The following is an 18,633-nucleotide window of genomic DNA, read 5'->3' on the forward strand; positions in this document are numbered from 1 at the left end:
ACATAATTTGATAACAGTGAGGAAATTGAAGGGGAAAACAATTGTCCAATAGTAGGAAGCACATCATATGGATCATGAGGCAGCCGTATGGCAGAATGCAATGCAGCCATTCAAAACTATGACTGCTTAGAAGTTTAAAGACATGGGGAAGCATTTGTGGTATATGGTTTTTAAAATTGTTACAAAAGAGTATGTAAATTTAATCCCAGCTTTGGAAATATGTGTGTATATGTCTGGAAGGACATGTACCAGAACATTATCTCAGGCTGTGGAGATATTAACCAATTTATGTGCTCATAGATTCTTTCTGGTTTTTCTGTAATAATGTGGTTTACATTTTTTATTAGTAAAAAATGTCTTTATTTTTAAAATTCAGCAGGAAGTTTAGAAATCAAATCTTCCTTCTGTGTACAATATAGAGACTGTGCTCTGTATCAGGTCATAAAATATCTTGTCTATAAGTCACCGCAGAAAAAAAATAGTATCTTGTTTTCTGAATAAGAAAGTCAACTCTCAAATAAACATGCTCACTTGCTATTTCATGAATCAATCACAGCAATGTTTGTTTGCTAAACTAATTCTTTAGGCCAACGTTTGTTTGTTTGTTTGTTTGTTTGTTTGTTTGTTGGTTGGTTTTTGAGAGACAGAGAGAGTGAGAGAGAGACAGCATGAAGGGTGGGGGGAGGAGGGGCAGGGAGAAGGAAGAGAGAGAATACCAAGCAGGCTCCAAGCTGTCAGTGCAGAACCTGACACAGGGCTCAATCCCATGAACAGTGAGATCATGACCTGAAGAAATCAAGAGCTAACACTTAATCAACTGAGCCACCCAGGTGCCCCAAGGCCAATGTTTCTGAGATTCTGTCTTTCTGTCTAATATCAGTTATCAGTGGGGGAAAAAATCATTTTCATATTATAAAATATGGTTGGGAAGGTTGAAGTATCTTAGTTTCATACATTCCAAAGCCATACATAAATGTGTTAATCCAATATGCCTCTTGAAAAATTGAATTGTAATATTTTGTTTAATGCTACAACTTAAAAGACAGTCATGGGTTAAGTTCAAGTTTACCACAGAATAATCAAGCATCACTAAGATAATTGTTTTACTAATGTATTATAATATGCTTTGCATTTTGCAATTTACTTACCTAAAATTCCAATTTCTAAGCCTTCAAGTTTTTCTCTAATATGCTCGTAGATGTTGTCTTTGGTAAAATCTGCTTGTATAATCTTCACGCTACTCCCTGTGGTACACTCTGCATTAGAGACAACAGATATTCTTTAATGAACAGGAGTTCGAATCCCTCCCTTGCTCATGGACTTCTCCAATGCTCCTGGCACTACCTGAGCAGACCTTTAAGAGGATAAAACCATTATCCCAATTAGAAACACGAAAAAGTCCCCAATAAATGCTGGGAAGTGCTAAAAGATTTGTGAGTGATGGTTTCTGGTGTTTCTGAGAGTTACTCTGATGACAAGTATATGCTCTAAAATAAATTTAATGCAATGGTTCTCAAAGTGGAGTTAGAAATTCTCAGGCTCCACCCTGCATGCCCTCCCAGTGACCCTGTTCATGCTCAAGGATGAGACCCCTGGTCTATAGGCCATAAGAGGATAGTGATATGTTGCCTCTCCTCAGTGTCAGGTCCCCGTGGCATAGACAGAGCAATCCTCTGCATTTGTCCAACATGGTAGTATTCATAAAGCATTTACACATATAATATCTTATTTTAAACCTCTCTACAACCTTGTAAAGTAGATATTACACCCATTGCTAAGAGGAGAAAACTAGGGCTCAGAGAAGCTAACTCGCCCCAAGACACCCACACTCTGCTCCCTCCAAGTCCATGCTCGCTCTGCTATTCCATGTGGACTTGGCTTTGTGCAGAAGCCTTCAGTGGATATAAAAGCAACAGGTAGAGTTCAGCAACTGCTTCCTGCTCAACTTTGGAGTTAAACGCAATATTTCTGGGACAAGTGATCTTGAGGCATAGTTTGGCAGGTGGGGGGATGTTTTCAGGCCAAAGACACTTCTTGCTTTTCAAGGACAATAAAAAGCACATCTTAGCATTATGAGAGAAACACTGAAGGATATCCTAGTTTTGGTCAAAGTTACTTTTGATATCCAGACATGGAACAAAAGCAGAATTCATTGGTTGAAGGGCACTGAGCCTCCATAGTGTGATTGCCCAGCCCCACACTTCCCACCATCCCACACTATTCCAAATCTCCCCCAGAGACACAAGGCCATCCCCTGACAGCCTGTCACAGTCTTCACAAGTCTTCATAATTGAAGACTCATTCTTTTGAGGTAAGGATTTTACAAATTACTAAATTAATAATTATTAAAATAAAATACCTAAAAAGGGATATGATTACTATTAACTAACAACACCTTGCAGTGGATCATAATGATCAAATATTATAGTATAAATGCTGCCTCATAGAGTTGTACAGTGTACAACTTTTACAACCATACATGGCAGCCCTGGATCAAATATTTTTTAAAAATATGATAACCACCAGCAAGGACTATCCCTCAACTCCCTGCAAGGAGCAGGGCACAGATACAGGGAAATGCCCAAACATAGATTCTGCTTTTGAAGGAAGTAGCAGAAGCAATAAAACAGCTGGGACCTCTGGGTGAGCAGAACTAATTCGACAGATGAAGACACTCCACCAAGGAGAGAGTAGACCTATGTGTGCATGTGTCTGTTCCTATTTCACCCAGCCCACAGAATCCCTGCTGAACTAATGCCACTTATGTCCTGCCCTTAACTTTGTAAAGTCAGCTCCCTGCAGAAGGACCAGTGCATCAGGCATCAGGAGCAGCCTTAGGAATGCTGATGGGGCCTCTACAGACAGAACCTACAGACTTGGTTGGTGGGCTCCACAAACATCTCCCTTATTTCTTTGGGTCACTCACCAATCTCCGCAGCAATGGCCTGTAGTTTTTTCAGTGTCCGGCTGATAAGCACAACATTGAGTCCTTGTCTTGCTAGCTGGGAATGGGGGTGGGAAAACTGAAAATGAGCAAGATGATAAGCAGATAGGGAAGTCGTGTTTTAAAGGTGAATTGGAACATCACCCACTTGGTCACAAGGTGATGTGCTTGCTTCTCCTGGGTTTAAATGTGCAGAATGTGACAAAGATTTCTGGATTATGAGCAAAACAGCCACATGGGGCCAAGCTATATGTGACATAATAATAGTTTATTTTTAGGTGTTTATTATGTGCCAAAAACTATTCTAAGAGCTTTTTTATTTAAAAAAATAAAAGACCCACAGACCCTTTTTTATTTAAAAAAAAAAAAAACCCTCTGAATGCGCTCTCATCAGAAATGCCTGGGGCCAAATGTGTTTTGGAATTCAGAATTTAGAAGATTTTATAGTATAATTTATATAACAAGTATAGGGCAGTACCCCCTGTTTAAAAACTGTATTTCTGCAGCAACTCTTGAGCTGATTCCTATTCATAAGGACATTTTTCTCGTGGTTCACTTCACTCGGGCAATCACTGCACTTGGGCATGGGCATGGCCTGAGCCCTCTCTCTTGGCTCCCAGCAGGACAAAAAGTAGAATAAGGAACCAGAGGGTAAATAGACGCTTCTCTGAGATCAAGGAGGAACTCTTCTTCAGAGTGGATAGTGCCTCAACTCCAAGGCTAAGTGGCAGTGCACAGAAGAGGTCCACATTAACGTGGCACAGGGGACAGGCAAACTCAGTATGCTGGGCGGTCCCAGACAGGTCGAGACTCCTCACACCTAAAACTGCTACTGTGAGAAAAGCTAGAGCTTTCCCTGAAGACAAAGGGAAAAACTAACATTTGTTTAAACCGAGACTGATAACATTTGAGTTAGTGACAAAAGGGCCTGTTAGTTGAAATCTTTCTCTATGGTTTTAATTAAGTTATTTATACCTTTATCTTTTATCTTAATTGTGGTAAAATGCATATAACATAAAATTTATCATCTTAACAAATATATGGAATGTTTCATGAATTTATGTGTCACCCTTGTGCGGGGCCATGCTAATCTTCTCTGTGTCGTTCTAGATTTAGTATATGTCTTGCAGAAGTAAGCACTGTGCCTTTATTTTCATAAGGAATTACAGATTATAGAAAATACATAAGCAGCTGAATTAAAGACTATAATATGTGATCTCCAATAGCCAACAACTCAATCTTCAAGCCAATGATCTCAAAATCACCCAGAGAGATGTCAAACACACACACACACACACACACACACCCAATTCCCACCAAAACCATCCAAATAAAAATTTCAGTGTTTACATCTTTTTCTATTTTAATTTATTAAATTATCTATGCAATACACAAATACAATCTTATTGTAAAAGATGTCTCCAAAACCCCTATACACCCCTAGGCTCCTGCTGCTTACCTTTTTCTCTGCATCTACATACATATATAAGCACATACAGAAATAAACATTCATTTCACACTTTATAAATGGCATTATAAAGATTGTGTTTTTAAGCTGATGATGTGTCTTATTTCTAAGTATCCTATCTATCTCCACATCACTCCAGTTTCATAGTGTCCTGTAGTTCACTTTAGGGTGAGCACTGGAGTTATTTTTAAGTTTTCCCATTACCTATATTACCACAATGAATACCCTTCTATATAACTCTTCATATATACAAGTGAATCAATTCCTAGAGTAGATAGTCAAGAAGTGGAATTGTATCAAAGGGTGCATGCTTCTAAAATTTTAACAGTGTTGCCAAAATACGGTGCCTTAAAACCATACCACCAAAAATACAACTATAGCTATTTCTTCACACTCTGTCCAGTATTTTATATTAGCAACCTTTTCAACTTTTCCCAATCTAATGGTCAAGAAATTATATCCTTATATTGTTTTAATTTGCATTTTTATAGTTATCAGTGGAGCTGAGCATTTTTTTTTTTTTTTGGACATTTGTATGAATTACTGGTGTGTACTCTTTTGCCCATTCTTCTACTGGGTTGTCAGTTTTAAATAAATTTTTAGGTGTTTTGTGGTTTTTTTCACATATTCTGAGTATTAATTATTTGCTTACTATATATTTAGTATTTTCTCCTTTATTTATGGCACCTTTACCATACATTATATATTAATTTTCATGTTATCGTTCGTAAATATTTTCTATGGCTTTTTAAAAACTTCCTTTATGAACTTCCATAACTCCAAGGATATATTTTCCTATAACCTTTTACACTATTTTTATATTTCCTGTTCGTTTATTTTTGAGAATAACCTGAGCGTGAAATCACCTAACATTATTTTTTGCAAGATGGGTGGCAATTTTCTTTACAAAAGTTTTGTATTTCTCCATTCTTTATACTTTTTTAGAGAGAGAGAAAATGGGGGAGAGTGCAAAGGGAGAGAGAGATAGGTAGAGAGAGAGAATCTTAACCAGGCTCCACAGTCAACACAGAGCCCGACACAGGGCTCAATCCCATGACCCTAGTATTGTGACTTGAGCCAAAATCAACCGACTGAGCCAGCCCAGGCATCCCTCCATTCTTTCTTGATTTAAAATGCCAACTTAGGGGCGCCTGGGTGGCTCAGTCGGTTGAGCGTCCGACTTCAGCTCATGATCATGGTCATGGTCTCAGGTCATGATCTCGCAGTCTGTGAGTTCGAGCCCCGCATCGGGCTCTGTGCTGACAGCTCAGAGCCTGGAGGCTGCTTTGGATTCTGTGTCTCCCTCTCTCTCTGCCCCTCCCCCACTCATGCTCCATCTCTCACTCTCTGTCAAAAATAAATATTAAAAAAAATTTTTTTAAATGCCAAGTTAGTCATATGCCAAATTCTTACATGTCCGTGGGTCTATTCGTGATCTACCTGTTCTGTTTCACCAATTTGTTAGTCAATTTCTGTGCCAGTGCCATTTATGATTTAATCACAATCTTCTAATAGGCTTTGATATTTGATGTGTGAAAAAGCAAGTTCCTACCATTTATTGTTCTCTTTCAAAATGTTTTTATCTTCTTAGTTTAACTTTCCAAATAAATGATAAAATTGTCTAGTCAAGTATTATATTTAAATTAGAGAAATTTAGGGTAAATAATATTTTGAAATATTACGATATTTGCAGTAATCAGTTGTCTCATCCAGACATTTGGTATCCATTTGTCCTAATCCCATGTGTTCTTCTCAAAAATTTTAGAAGTGTCTTCACATAAATCTTGGACATTTTGTATTAGTTAACATAACATTAGCTCACATAACAGAGAACTCCAAAATTTCAGTGGTTTCACACAATGAAGTTTGGTTTTTGTCTTATAAACTCTTTTTCACATAGTCATTCAGGTCCCATGCTGAGAAAGTCTTTGCCATCTTCAACACTAGGTTTCTAAGATTGCCCTGGGTGTTGACACCCAGCCATGCAAGGATTAAGACAGAGAAGATACATCCCCTCCTTTAACCACATTGACCAAGAAGTGACACACATCATTCTGCCTGATTCCATTGGCCAAATTAGTCACATGGCCCCACTTTGGTGGAAAGGAGTCTGGGAAATGCCCTGGCTGGGCAGCCACTTCTGGCTGTAAGTCTACACCATGGGGGAAAAAAGTAAGGATATGGGAGGACATTTAACTGTACCTGTCACCAATATCTTACATTTATTTGTTGCCATCATGAATTAAGTTATTATGGAAAGCAGAGGAAACTCTAGAATGAAATACCTAGGTTCAGTTCTTGTTTCTACCACTTAAACCTGTGCACACAAGTTACTCAGACCAAAGAGTTTCCGCATTGGCAAATCATGGACACCAATAGATATACTTCATTAAGTTGTTCTGAGAATCAAATAAAAAACCATACCACAAGTGCATGGTGCAGAGCCTGTCACATAGGAAAGCACCCAATAGTATCAGTTATTTTTCTATGTATTCTACTTTGTTACCCTTAGTGATTAGGAACTCTGCCCAGCCACCTCGCTGAATTCTTTTACTCATTGTAATAATTTCTTCATCAATGGTTGGCTTTTCATCATAGACAGTAATATTATCTACAGATTACAGTTTTGTCCCTTCCTCTCCAATGTTTGCATACTTTTGGCCTCGTTATCTTGGATAATATCTCTTGTGCTACGTCAAGCAAATATACTGTCTGTTCTCTCCCATACTGAGAACACTTTTATTTTTTTGTTTATTTGAGAGAGAGAGAGAGAACGCGCGCGCACTCGTGCACACACAAGTGGGGGAGGAGCAGAGAGAGAGGGAGAGAGAGAATCCCAAGCAGGCTCCATGCTTGGTGTAGAGGCTGATTCAGGGATCAAACTCACAAACCGTGAGATCATGACCTGAGCCAAAATCAAGAGTCGGATGCATAACCAACTGAGCCACCCAGACGCCCCTAATGTTTTTCAGTACAAAGCATGAGGTTTCCTGTTATTTCTGGAAGTTATTTTTTATCAATTTCAGAACACTTTCATCTATTCCTTTTTGCCAAATTACTTTATTTTTAAAACAGCTGGATTCAGTTTGCTAATACTTAACTTGGATCCCAATTTTCTTCTTACCTTTGTCCCATTTTGATATCAGAGTCATGCCAATCTGTCTACACAATTCCTGAAACTTGTCCCAGGATTTTCTCAATTTTAAACCCAAAAGTCCCACACCGCAGGATCTGCCCCAGTCCCAAGCAAATCAAGTTGGTTGGTCATCCTAGAAATATTTTGGTTTTTTGGTATTTCTTTCTTATTCCTTGAAGATTTAGTAATATTTACTCACAAGTAACATCTGGGTGTTTTGTAGATATTCATAAATGCCTTTTCCATCTCATGCATGGGTTGAGCCAACTTTGATTATGTTTCCATAGGAAATGTCTTTCATCTAAGTTTTCACTTTATACAAAGATAGTCTTTTCTTGATACACTTGATACACTTCACTTGATACAAAGATAGTCTTTTCTTCCTTTCTTTTTCTTCTTCCTCTACTTTTTTTTAAATCTCCTTGTCTGTAGCTAGGTTCCCAACATTGTTCCTTCTCTTTCTTTTTCTTTTTTTTTTTTTTTTTGAGGTTTTCAAAAATTTGTTCCCTTTTCTGTTTTTTTTTTTAAAGAATCAATCTTGAATGATCAGTTCAGTTTATTCCTATTGTCTCTGTCACCCATTTTTGTTCTTCTCTTTATTAATTTCCTCCTTCTATTTCTTTTGGATTTATTTTGTTCCCTTTCTAGAATTTCTTGAAAGCTAAGACTATCTACAATCTTCCTTATTTTCTAATAGATGCCTTTAAAGCCAAAAATCTTCACTTTGAAACGCATAGCATTTCGACCATAATTCACAGGAATGTCCATTTTTATTTTTTGGAGTTACACTGAGGTATAATTTTTCAATATAGATGACAGGGTGGATATAATTTTCTTTTTTCTTTTTTTTTCTTCTTTCTTTTTTATGTTTATTTGTTTATTTTCAGAGAGAGAGGGCACAAACTGGGGATGGGCAGAGAGAAGGAGAAATAGAATTCCAAGCAGGCTTTGCACCATCAGCACAGAGCCCGATGCAGGGCTCAAACACATGAACCGCGAGATCATGACCTGAGCCAAGATCAAGAGTCTGACCCTCTAACAACTGAGCCACCCAGGTGTTCTGGATGTCATTTTCTAAGATTTGTTTCAATTTTATTGCATAGTAGTCAGTGAACATAATGGTATGTTTTTTGCCATTGGTAACTTATCACAATTTTCTTTCCAATAAGTGCACTCTTATGAATGTTCCATGTGTATCCTTAAGGAATGTGTATTAGCTCTTCATTGGCTAGGTTTTATAAATTTTTGTCTCTTAAATTAAAAGTGAGGTTTACCAAATGGCTTACCAAGTATTGGTTAAACCTGTATGAGAGGGTATTCAAATTCCTTATAAACTTAATTATTTGTATTTATGTAGTAAGATGTTAAATTAGAAGTTTCAACAGAAGTGCAAAGACCCAATAGAAATTGGATCACAAAATCATTTCAGAGAGCAAACCAAGAAAAAAAATTTACAAAATAATATCTAAGTAACCTGACAATGTGATTCTTGAGCCCATCCACAGGGCACCCTTCACTCATATAAAAAATATGTCAAGATAAGGAGCATAGCAAATCAGAGGGCTTTGTGAAGAGGATTTCTTTGGTTTTGTCTGCTACCAAGCTACGATTCCCATCCCCAAGGGCAGGGTGAGGGAGGAGCCTCAAGTCAAAAGGGGTGGGGGTACCATCCCATCTTATTTCATGTTTTCTATGCATCATGCTATCCAGCTTATCGCCCCCTACCCTCCCTGGTTTCTGCTGATTCAGTTAGTGGAGCATAGGCGATGCTATGGTCACAAGTTACAGCAATTTAACATGACAAAGGATTATCTCTTACTCATTATGCTCAAACTGTAGACCCATCTGACCAACACTCCCCAAAATCTAAAGAGCAAGAATCATGGCTTATTGATGCTCTGACATTGGAGCTTTCTGCTGCCATGAGCTAGGCCACCATTCAGACTTGCTTGACTGTTTCTCCTGGACCAGATGTGGGAAAGAATAGGTATGGGGTTAGAGTCTAGACAAAACATCCACCCCAAAGGCAAAGAGACCTCAGCAGAAGCGGAGCTGGAGGAAGATTTCAAGGGCTAAGGAGGTCAGGATGCAAGATGAGAGCACATTCACCAAAGCCATGTGAGGTGTGGAGAACCCAGGAAAGTGCCCCATAAGTCACATGAATGTCAGTCACCAGGCCCAGACAGCCAGTCTCCTTCTTAGGACGGTACCAGGCCTATCCTATCCTTCCTTCTCTTCTCTGCCGACCATCTCCAAACTCCTGCTCCTCACCCCTGGCAGATTCAGACATCTCAGTTGGCAACTGGGAAAGAGAAGCAGACCACAGCACTATGTCATGTCCCCAGAGCATGGTCTCCAAAGCACATCCCAGCTGCAGTAGGGGAGATTTAATTTTATTTCATGTTCAATATTTTCATTATTGCAGGTGACTGGACACTGGGACTGTGGAGTTGAAACCTGTTTGCATCTGGAAGTGACCAGAGGGAATCAGTGAAGTAACGGGACCAGAGGTAGAGAAAGAACCAGAGCTATGGAACAGGTTAAAAAAGACAAAGAGAAACAGTCACAAGTGTGCCCAGTGAGTCCTGCAAAGCCCGTTTATCAGTTCTGTTTCTGAAAGAGTCATGGAAATCTCCTACAGTGGTTGCAAATTCATCAAACACTTCTTCTCTGGATCGGTTTCTACTTTCAATATTTCAAAGTTATATTGTCAGAAATAGAATTGGCTCAATATTAATCATATGAATCTTATAAATATGAACATTTCTATTATGCTTTTTTAATGTTTTATTTATTTTTGAGAGAGAGAGAGAGAGACAGCATGAGCAGGGGAGGGGCAGAGCGAGAGAGGGACACAGAATCTGAAGCAGGCTCCAGGCTCTGAGCTGTCTGCGCAGAGCCCGATGTAGGCTTGAACTCACAAACTATGAGAACATGACTTGAGCCGAAGTTGGACACTTAACCGACTGAGTGACCCAGGTGCCCCTTTTATAATCTTGAATTACATTTTGTCTAATACTGATATTGGGAGCAATATCCTTTCCTGTCTTTTTGCATTTTCCTAGGATATGCAAACTAGGATACTTTCAACTTTACTTTCCTGTATTTAACATTGGATTTTTTTTTTAGTTCTTTCTAGGTTATCTCATATCTATCAGGAAATATAACCAAGTCATATTTACTGCGATTGCAAATATACTGCACCAACTGTCTATCTTGTTTTAGTTTTCTATTCACTGTGTTTCCTTTGTTACTGTACTCAGTCTGTAGTAGGCAAGACAGGACAGACAAAGTTACAGTAACAAAATAGCCCCAAATCTCAGTGGCATAATACAAGAGAAATTTGTTTTTCCTTACACAATGTCCTCTGCAGATAACCCAACAGTCCAGGCCATGCCTCCCTACCCATGCAACCACTCAGGGTCTAGGTTTTTTTCCCAGGGCTCAAATTGACATGAGGCAAGCAAATGACCTACGGTGCTCCATGGTCATTACACAGGGCCTCCATGGCTTTGCCTGGTATTGAGCAATGAGAACTGAACTTAATGATTCTATAGCAAAGACAAATTCATATCTTTTTGAAAAATAAGTTACAAAAACAAGAACACCCCTTTTTTTCCCCCAAACTAAATACAGAAAGACCAGTTCTGTACCTGGATTAGTAAAATATTTTCATAGACGAAAAGATGTTCACAAAACAGTAAACATTTTATAAAAATACATATGAACAAAAGAATACAAATCAAACATATTAGCAAGGTTGCATGTGAGAGGAAGATAAATGGGGGATGGGAATGAAAGAAAAGAAATTGAGAGAGGGAAATGCAAATACATGTCCACACAGAGACTTGAACAAGAATTAGTAACAACTTCATCTGTAATAGCTCCAAACTGAAAACAACCCAAATGTCCATCAACAGGTGAACAGATAAATTATTGTACAGCCGATCCATGGAATACTACTCAGTGTAAAAAGGAATGATTTATATACACAGCAACATGAATGAATTTCAAAATAATTATGCTGAGTGGAAGAACCAAACCAAAAAAGAGTACATACTATATGATTCCATTTATGTAAATTTGGGGGTGCCTGGCTGTCTCAGTCAGTAGAGCATGTGACTCTTGATCTTGCGGCTGCGAGTTCAAGCCCCACGTTGGGCATAGAGATTACTTTAAAAAAAAAAAGTCTTCCAGGGGCGCCTTATGGCTCAGTAGGTTAAGTGTCTGACTTTAGCTCAGGTCATGATCTCACAATTGTGAGTTCAAGCCCGCATCGGGCTCTGCACTGACACCTCAGAGCCTGGAGCCTGCTTCAGATTCTGTGTCTCCCTCTCTCTCTGTCCCTCCCCCACTCACACTCTGTCTGTGTCTCAAAAATAAATAAACATTCAAAAAAAAAAAAAAACCCACTTCATCCCAAACTTAAATACAGGCACAATGATGATTGTTTGATTTTTTTTTTTTTAAATACCATCCCAGAATGTTTTCTAAGAAGCCTGCTTGACCTCATTGGAAATTTTGGGGCATGTAACTTTGCTGGGCTTTTGGGTTGTTTTTTTAAAATCTTTTTTAACATTTTATTTTATTTTTGAGACAGGGAGAGACAGAGCATGAACAGGGGAGGGTCAGAGAGAGGGAGACACAGAATCTGAAACAGGCTCCAGGCTCTGAGCTGGCAGCACAGAGCCCGACGTGGGGCTCGAACTCACGGACCGTGAGATCATGACCTGAGCCGAAGTCGGATGCTTAACCGACTGAGCCACCCAGGTGCCCCAGCTGGGTTTTTTTTTAAGTTTAAGTTTATTTATTTATTTTGAGAGAGAGAGAGAGAACACTAGCAGAGAAGGGACAGAGAGAGAGGGAGAGAGAGAGAATCCCAAGCAGGTTCTTCACTGTCAACCCACGTGGGGCTCAAACTCAAAAACAGTGACATCATGACCTAAGCCGCAATCAAGAGTCAGACACTTAACCAACTGAGCCTCCCAGGCGCCCCTGCTGCTACAGAATTTTTAACAGTCCTCAGCCCTTGGAGGTATGGACAGCTCACAGCCAGCCAGGTGAGGGACGGAGGGTTGTCAGGACTTTATTGTCTAGCAGAGAAGCTAACCCAGAGGCGACACGGTTATACCCCATAGAAAGTTGGCCCATCTGGTACGTAACTTGGCAATTATTATTGCACATTCCTTTCCAACTGACTATATAAATCCTTATTCCTCAGACACTCTCACACAATCAGCAATTTGGCTTCCTTCTGGATCCTTCCTTACTACATTGAATAAAATTTTAACAAATGCTAGCATGTATCTTCGTTTGAGAATTGTGTTTTTACAACCCTGAAGATAAAATATTGGTTAATCCTTTGAATTATTTGCCTAAATGGACACAACAGTTATACTGTAACCCTAATGTCTACAAGATTTTAGAAATGACTGTACTAGCATGTTCTAGTGAAGACAAAGAATATCAGAGAGGGATTTTTAATCTCCCTTTATGTTAGTTTCAAGAAGTACACACAGGAAGGTTGAAACTAAAAAGAGAAAAAAATTATACACAAGATGAATAACAACCAAAAGGAAAAAAATGCATGACTTTCTTAATATCAATCAAAACAGGCTCTAAAGCATGTAAGTATTCCTAGAACTACAGACCAGTAAAAAGTTCAGTTCCTCAAAGTTCAGGATTACCTAATAAAGTAGCTTTACATAAAACTGCAAGAAGAACTGAAAAATACATCACCAGAATAGAAGATTTAATTTCCCACTTTGGTAATTGTTAGATGACACACACAAACATTTGGTTAGAATACTGACTACAGAATCCACAGATATAATACATTTGATCCAATGGGCACATACAAACACTACACAATTGCAGGTAACATTCTTTTGAAAGTCAAGTCTTTGCCCCAAATAGTCAAAGTAATATTGAAGAAGAAAACCAAGGCAGGAGGTATCACAATCCGAGACTTTAGCCTCTACTACAAAGCTGTAATCATCAAGACAGTATGGTATCAGCACAAAAACAGACACATAGACCAATGGAATAGAATAGAGAACCCAGAATTGGACCCACAAATGTATAGCCAACTAATCTTTGACAAAGCAGGAAAGAGTATCCAATGGAAAAAAGACATTCTGTTTAGCAAACGGTGCTGGGAGAATGGGACAGCAACATGCAGAAGAATGAAACTAGACCACTTCCTTACACCATACACAAAAATAAACTCAAAATGGATGAAAGACCTAAATGTGAGACAGGAAACCATCAAAACCCTAAAGGCGAAAGCAGGCAACAACCTTTTTGACCTCAGCTGCAGCAATTTTTTACTCAACACATCTCCAAAGGCAAAGGAATTAAAAGTAAAAGTGAACCTCACCAAGATAAAAAGCTTCTGCACTGCAAAGAAAACAATCAACAAAACTAAAAGGCAACTGACAGAATGGGAAAAGATATTTGCAAATGACATATAGGATAAAGGGTTAGTATCCAAACTCTATAAAGAACTTACCAAACTCAACACCTGAAAAACAAATAATCCAGTGAAGAAATGGGCAGAAGACATGAATAGACACTTTTCCAAAGAAGACCTCCATGTTGGGATGAGCACTGGGTATTGTATGGAAACTAATTTGACAATAAATTATATTTAATACAAAAAATAAAATAAAATAAAATTTTTAAAAGACCTCCAGATGGCCAACAGATACATGAAAAGATGCTCAATGTCACTCATCATCATAGAAGTACAATTCAGACCCCACTGAGATACCACCTCACACCAGTCAGAGTGGCTAAAATTAACAACTCAAGATACTATAGATGCTGGCAAGGATGTGGAGAAACAGGAACCCTCTTGCACTGTTGGTGGGAATGCAAACTTGTGCAGCCGCTCTGGAAAACAGTGTGGAGTTTCCTCAAAAAAACAGAACTACCCTATGACCCACCAATAGCACTACTAGGAATTTATCCAACAGATACAGGAGTGCTGGGTCATAGGGGCACATGTACCCCAATGTTTATAGAAGCACTTTCAACAATAGCCAAATTATGGAAAGAGCCTAAATGTCCATCAACTGATGAATGGATAAAGAAGATGTGGTTTATATATACGATGGAATACTACTTGGCAATGAGAAAGAATGAAATCATGCCATTTGCAGCAATGTGGATGGAACTGGAAGATATTATGCTGAGTGAAATAAGTCAGTCAGAGAAAGACATATATCATATGTTTCCACTCATATGTGGATCTTGAGACACTTAACAGAAGACCATGGGGGAAGGGAAGGGGGGAAAAATAGTTACAAACAGAGAGGGAGGAAGGCAAACCCTAAGAGACTTTTAAATACAGGGAACAAACTGTAGGTGGAGGGGGGGTGGGGGAGAGGGTAAAATGAGTGATGGGCATTAAGGAGGGCGCTTGTTGGCATGAGCACTGGGTGTTGTACATAAGCGATGAACCATGGGAATCTACCCCAAAAACCAAGAGCACACTTTACACACTGTATGTTAGCCAATTTGACAATAAATTGTGTTAAAAAAAAAAAAAAAGAAAAGAAAGTTGAGTCTTTGAAAAAAACTGATAAAACTGACAAATCTCCAGCAAAATTAATCAAGAAAAAAGAGAGAATGCACAAATAAACCATAAGTAATATTAGGAATGAAAATGTGGGCATAATTAGAGATCCAGCTTGGATTTAAAATATAGAAAAGGGTATGGCCACCTGGATGGCTCAATCAGTTGAGCATTGAACTCCTGATTTCAGCTCAGATCATGATCAAGCCGCGAGTTGAGCTCCACGCTAAGCGGCTAAGCGGTGAGCCTGCTTGAGACAATCTCTCTCTCTCTCTCTCCCTCTCTCGTTCTCTCTCCCTCTGCCTTTCCCCCACTCATGCAGCGAACATGCACTCTCTCTCTCTAAAATAAAAAAAAATTTAAATACAGAAAAGGGGTTAAGAGGGGAAACTAAACACATGTAGTTAATTATGCTCCTCCTGAAATCCCATTAAATGGGAAGCATTTTTTTTTAAAAAAACCATAAATCCACAGAGATAGTACCAAAAGACAAGAGCAACCCCAAATTTTGGGTTCCTAGGAAGTAGATGGGCAGGATCCCAAGTCTTACACCAGCCATGGGATAAACTGAGAACTGACCAAATTTGTACCACTAAAATCCTCAAAATTCTCAGGCACTGCCAGCACCAAACCCGGAGTAAAGGGGGTGCCAAATGAGGGGGGATTGGGTAAGAGCTGTTGGAGAAGACGTAGTGCCCGAATGCCCACCTCCATTCCATGTTCCACACGTTGAAGACAGGAGTCCTCTCTGGGAGCAAGGAGTTGCACAAATTATGTCCATACCAGGTCTGACTCCAGAAAGATGGCAGTCAGGCCTTTGCTATATGGGCAGTAGGCTACCTCTTCTCTGGGGAGTCTCACCCACATCAAGACACTGGCCTGTGGGCTCCCCAAGCAGGAGCCAATCACCCTCAGCTCCAAGCTCCATCTGGCTCAGACACTCCAGGCAGAGTCCTCATTCCCCTAATCCAGCTCTCAGACATGGACAGACCAATGATTATCTGTGGAAAGCTGTTAACATGAAAGACAGAGAGCCAAACAGGAAAAAAAGCAACTTGGAAGGGGAACGCAATTTTTTTGAAAGAAGAAAAAAAAATCGATATATCCCCAAAGGGTAAGAGAGGCTGCTGCTCTATGCAAAGAACAGGCAAACAAAACACAAAAGATCTCTCAGAAATGCGAATGATTCTTAATTTATTTTAAAAGTTTTCATTCTTAATTTTTTAGAAACTTGAAATTAAAGAATTTTTTAATATTTATTTTTGAGAAAGAGGGAGAGAGAGAAACAGACAGAGCGCTAGCAGGGGAGGGGCAGAGAGAGAGGGAGACACAGACTCTGAGGCAGGCTCCAGGCTCCCAGCTGTCAACACAGAGTCTGACGCGGGGCCCAAACCCACAAAGGAAGAGATCATGACCTGAGCCGAAGCCGGACGCTTAACCAACTGAGCCACCCAGGTGCCCCCTAGAAATTTGAAATTTTTTAAAAAACAGCAAATAATGAAAAATTCAATAAAACAGAGGATAAAATTGATGAAATCTTTTTGCAGAGAAGAGAGCAGAGATAAAATGAAAATTATGAGAAAAAAGAGACAAATAGAGAGTGATTTCAAGATCTGAATAATAGGAGTTCCGGAAATAATACAAACAACATCTGAGTAACTGGAATTCCAGAAAGAAGAGAGAAAGTGGGAAGAGAGTAAACACCCTGGCCCAACTTATTTTATGGAGTGACCTGGCTGTGTCCCCCCACTGCCTAACCTCTCAATTTTTCTGCTCATTTTCTGAACATTCAGTTGTTTGGTTAACTAGATGACAGTCTTAGACTAAATTCATTTCCTGCTTTTGTTTTTTAAACTTAGTAAGAGAATGCTACCCAAAAAAAATGCCAATAAATTTTATTTATTTTTTTTGACAGAGAGAGAGGGGGCACAAGTGAGCAAGGGGCAGAGAGAGAGAATCCCACAAGGGGCAGAGAGAGAGAGAGAGAGAGAGAGAGAGACAGAGAGAGAGAAGCAGGGCTCACCCAGTGCTCGTATTTTACCTGAAGTGGGGCCAATAAAGTTTAAAACTTAAGTGAAATTGGGGCACCTGGGTGGCTCAGTCAGTTAAGTGTCAACTTCAGCCTAGGTCAGATCTTGCCAGTGTCATGATCATGCCATTGTCATGATCTTGACAGCTCAGAGCCTGGAGCCTGTTTCAGATTCTGTGCCTCCATCTCTCTCTCTGTGTCTCCCCATTCACTCTCTCTCTCTCTCAAAAATAAATGAACATTAAAAAATTTTTATTTTAAAAACTTAGGTGAAATGGATATATATTTCTAGAAAAATTCAAATTTCCAAAACTTATTCAAGAAAAAATTAAAATCCAAATAGCTCTATAATCACTAAACATAATAATAATAAGGTGATGATGATATAAATGAATAGCTTAAATTGTCCCACGAAGAAAACTCCAGTGGCAGATGGTTTTACAGATAAGTTCTATCAAACATTCAAACAAAAAAGATCATGGCTAAATTGCACAATCGTTGTCAAATATTAAAAAGAGGTAAAATTCCCCTATTCGGTTTATAAGGTCAGTGTAACTTTGACACCAAAACTTTGGAAACTAGTTGGCATTACCTAGTAGTGTTGACAATGTATAACCTGTGAGCCAGCAATTCTGCTCCTGGGAGTGTTCTCAACTCTTGCATAAGACCTTCAGGAGGCCTGGACAAAGTGTTCATACCAGCAAAAGCAGAAACTACTGAAATGTCTCTCAACAAAGAAAAGGATAACTAAACTGGGATGTATTTATATCACAGAGTGATATATATATATATATATATATATATATATATATATATATATACTGATATATATACTGAAAATGTTGTACATGTTGTACATGGGTGAACTTCAAAAGCATAATACTGATCAATAAGAAGCAGGTTGCTGAAGACCTGAATCAATCCATGTTAGGTTCAAAACTAACAATGCAACCAATATATTGTTTAGGGATACATGCACATGTAATAGAACTTTTATTTTTTAGTGTTTTTTTTAATGTTTATTCATTTTTGAGAGACAGAGTGCGAGTGGGGGAGGGGCAGAGAGAGAGGGAGACAGAATCTGAAGCAGGCTCCAGGCTCTGAGCTGTCAGCACAGCCCCGACACGGGGCTAGAACTCATGACAAGAGATCATGACCTGAGCCGAAGTCAGATGCTTAACCGACTGAGCCACCCAAGCACCCCTAGAACTTTTTTTAAGTAAGGAAATTGTTTACACAATGTTCATGATCATGTTTATACATATGGAGTGAGAGAGGGGAAAACACAAAGGCAGGATGTATGTGACTATGGTAAGTTTCAAGGACACTGGTGATGTTCTAATTCTTAAGCTGGGTGATAAGGGACACATTACTCATTTTATTACTTTTTGTAATCACATCTATGGATTATATACACTCTTGTTTGATGCATCTCTGTCTCTCTGTCTCTGTCTCTCTCTCAACACACACACATACA

At 39.0% G+C, this 18,633-nt stretch overlaps 1 protein-coding gene and 1 non-coding gene across 4 annotated transcripts in view; both read right to left on the minus strand.

Moving 5' to 3' along the window:
• Positions 1–18,633, minus strand: part of HSD17B3 (hydroxysteroid 17-beta dehydrogenase 3) — a 48,650-nt gene that overhangs the window by 14,327 nt on the left and 15,690 nt on the right. For all 3 annotated transcript variants that reach the window (XM_042913629.1, XM_042913628.1, XM_042913627.1), the window contains exons 3-4: positions 2,927–3,002; positions 1,149–1,256 (exon numbers count right to left, since the gene is read on the minus strand). In XM_042913629.1, the coding sequence (XP_042769563.1) occupies positions 1,149–1,256; positions 2,927–3,002 (184 nt within the window). The remainder of the gene's footprint in view (positions 1–1,148; positions 1,257–2,926; positions 3,003–18,633) is intronic.
• LOC122205781 lies at positions 3,979–4,082 on the minus strand. The gene has a single exon (XR_006196267.1). It is a non-coding gene; the product is annotated as a U6 spliceosomal RNA (small nuclear RNA).

This window comes from Panthera leo, chromosome D4 (genome assembly GCF_018350215.1).
Source record: "Panthera leo isolate Ple1 chromosome D4, P.leo_Ple1_pat1.1, whole genome shotgun sequence".
NCBI lineage: Eukaryota > Metazoa > Chordata > Mammalia > Carnivora > Felidae > Panthera > Panthera leo.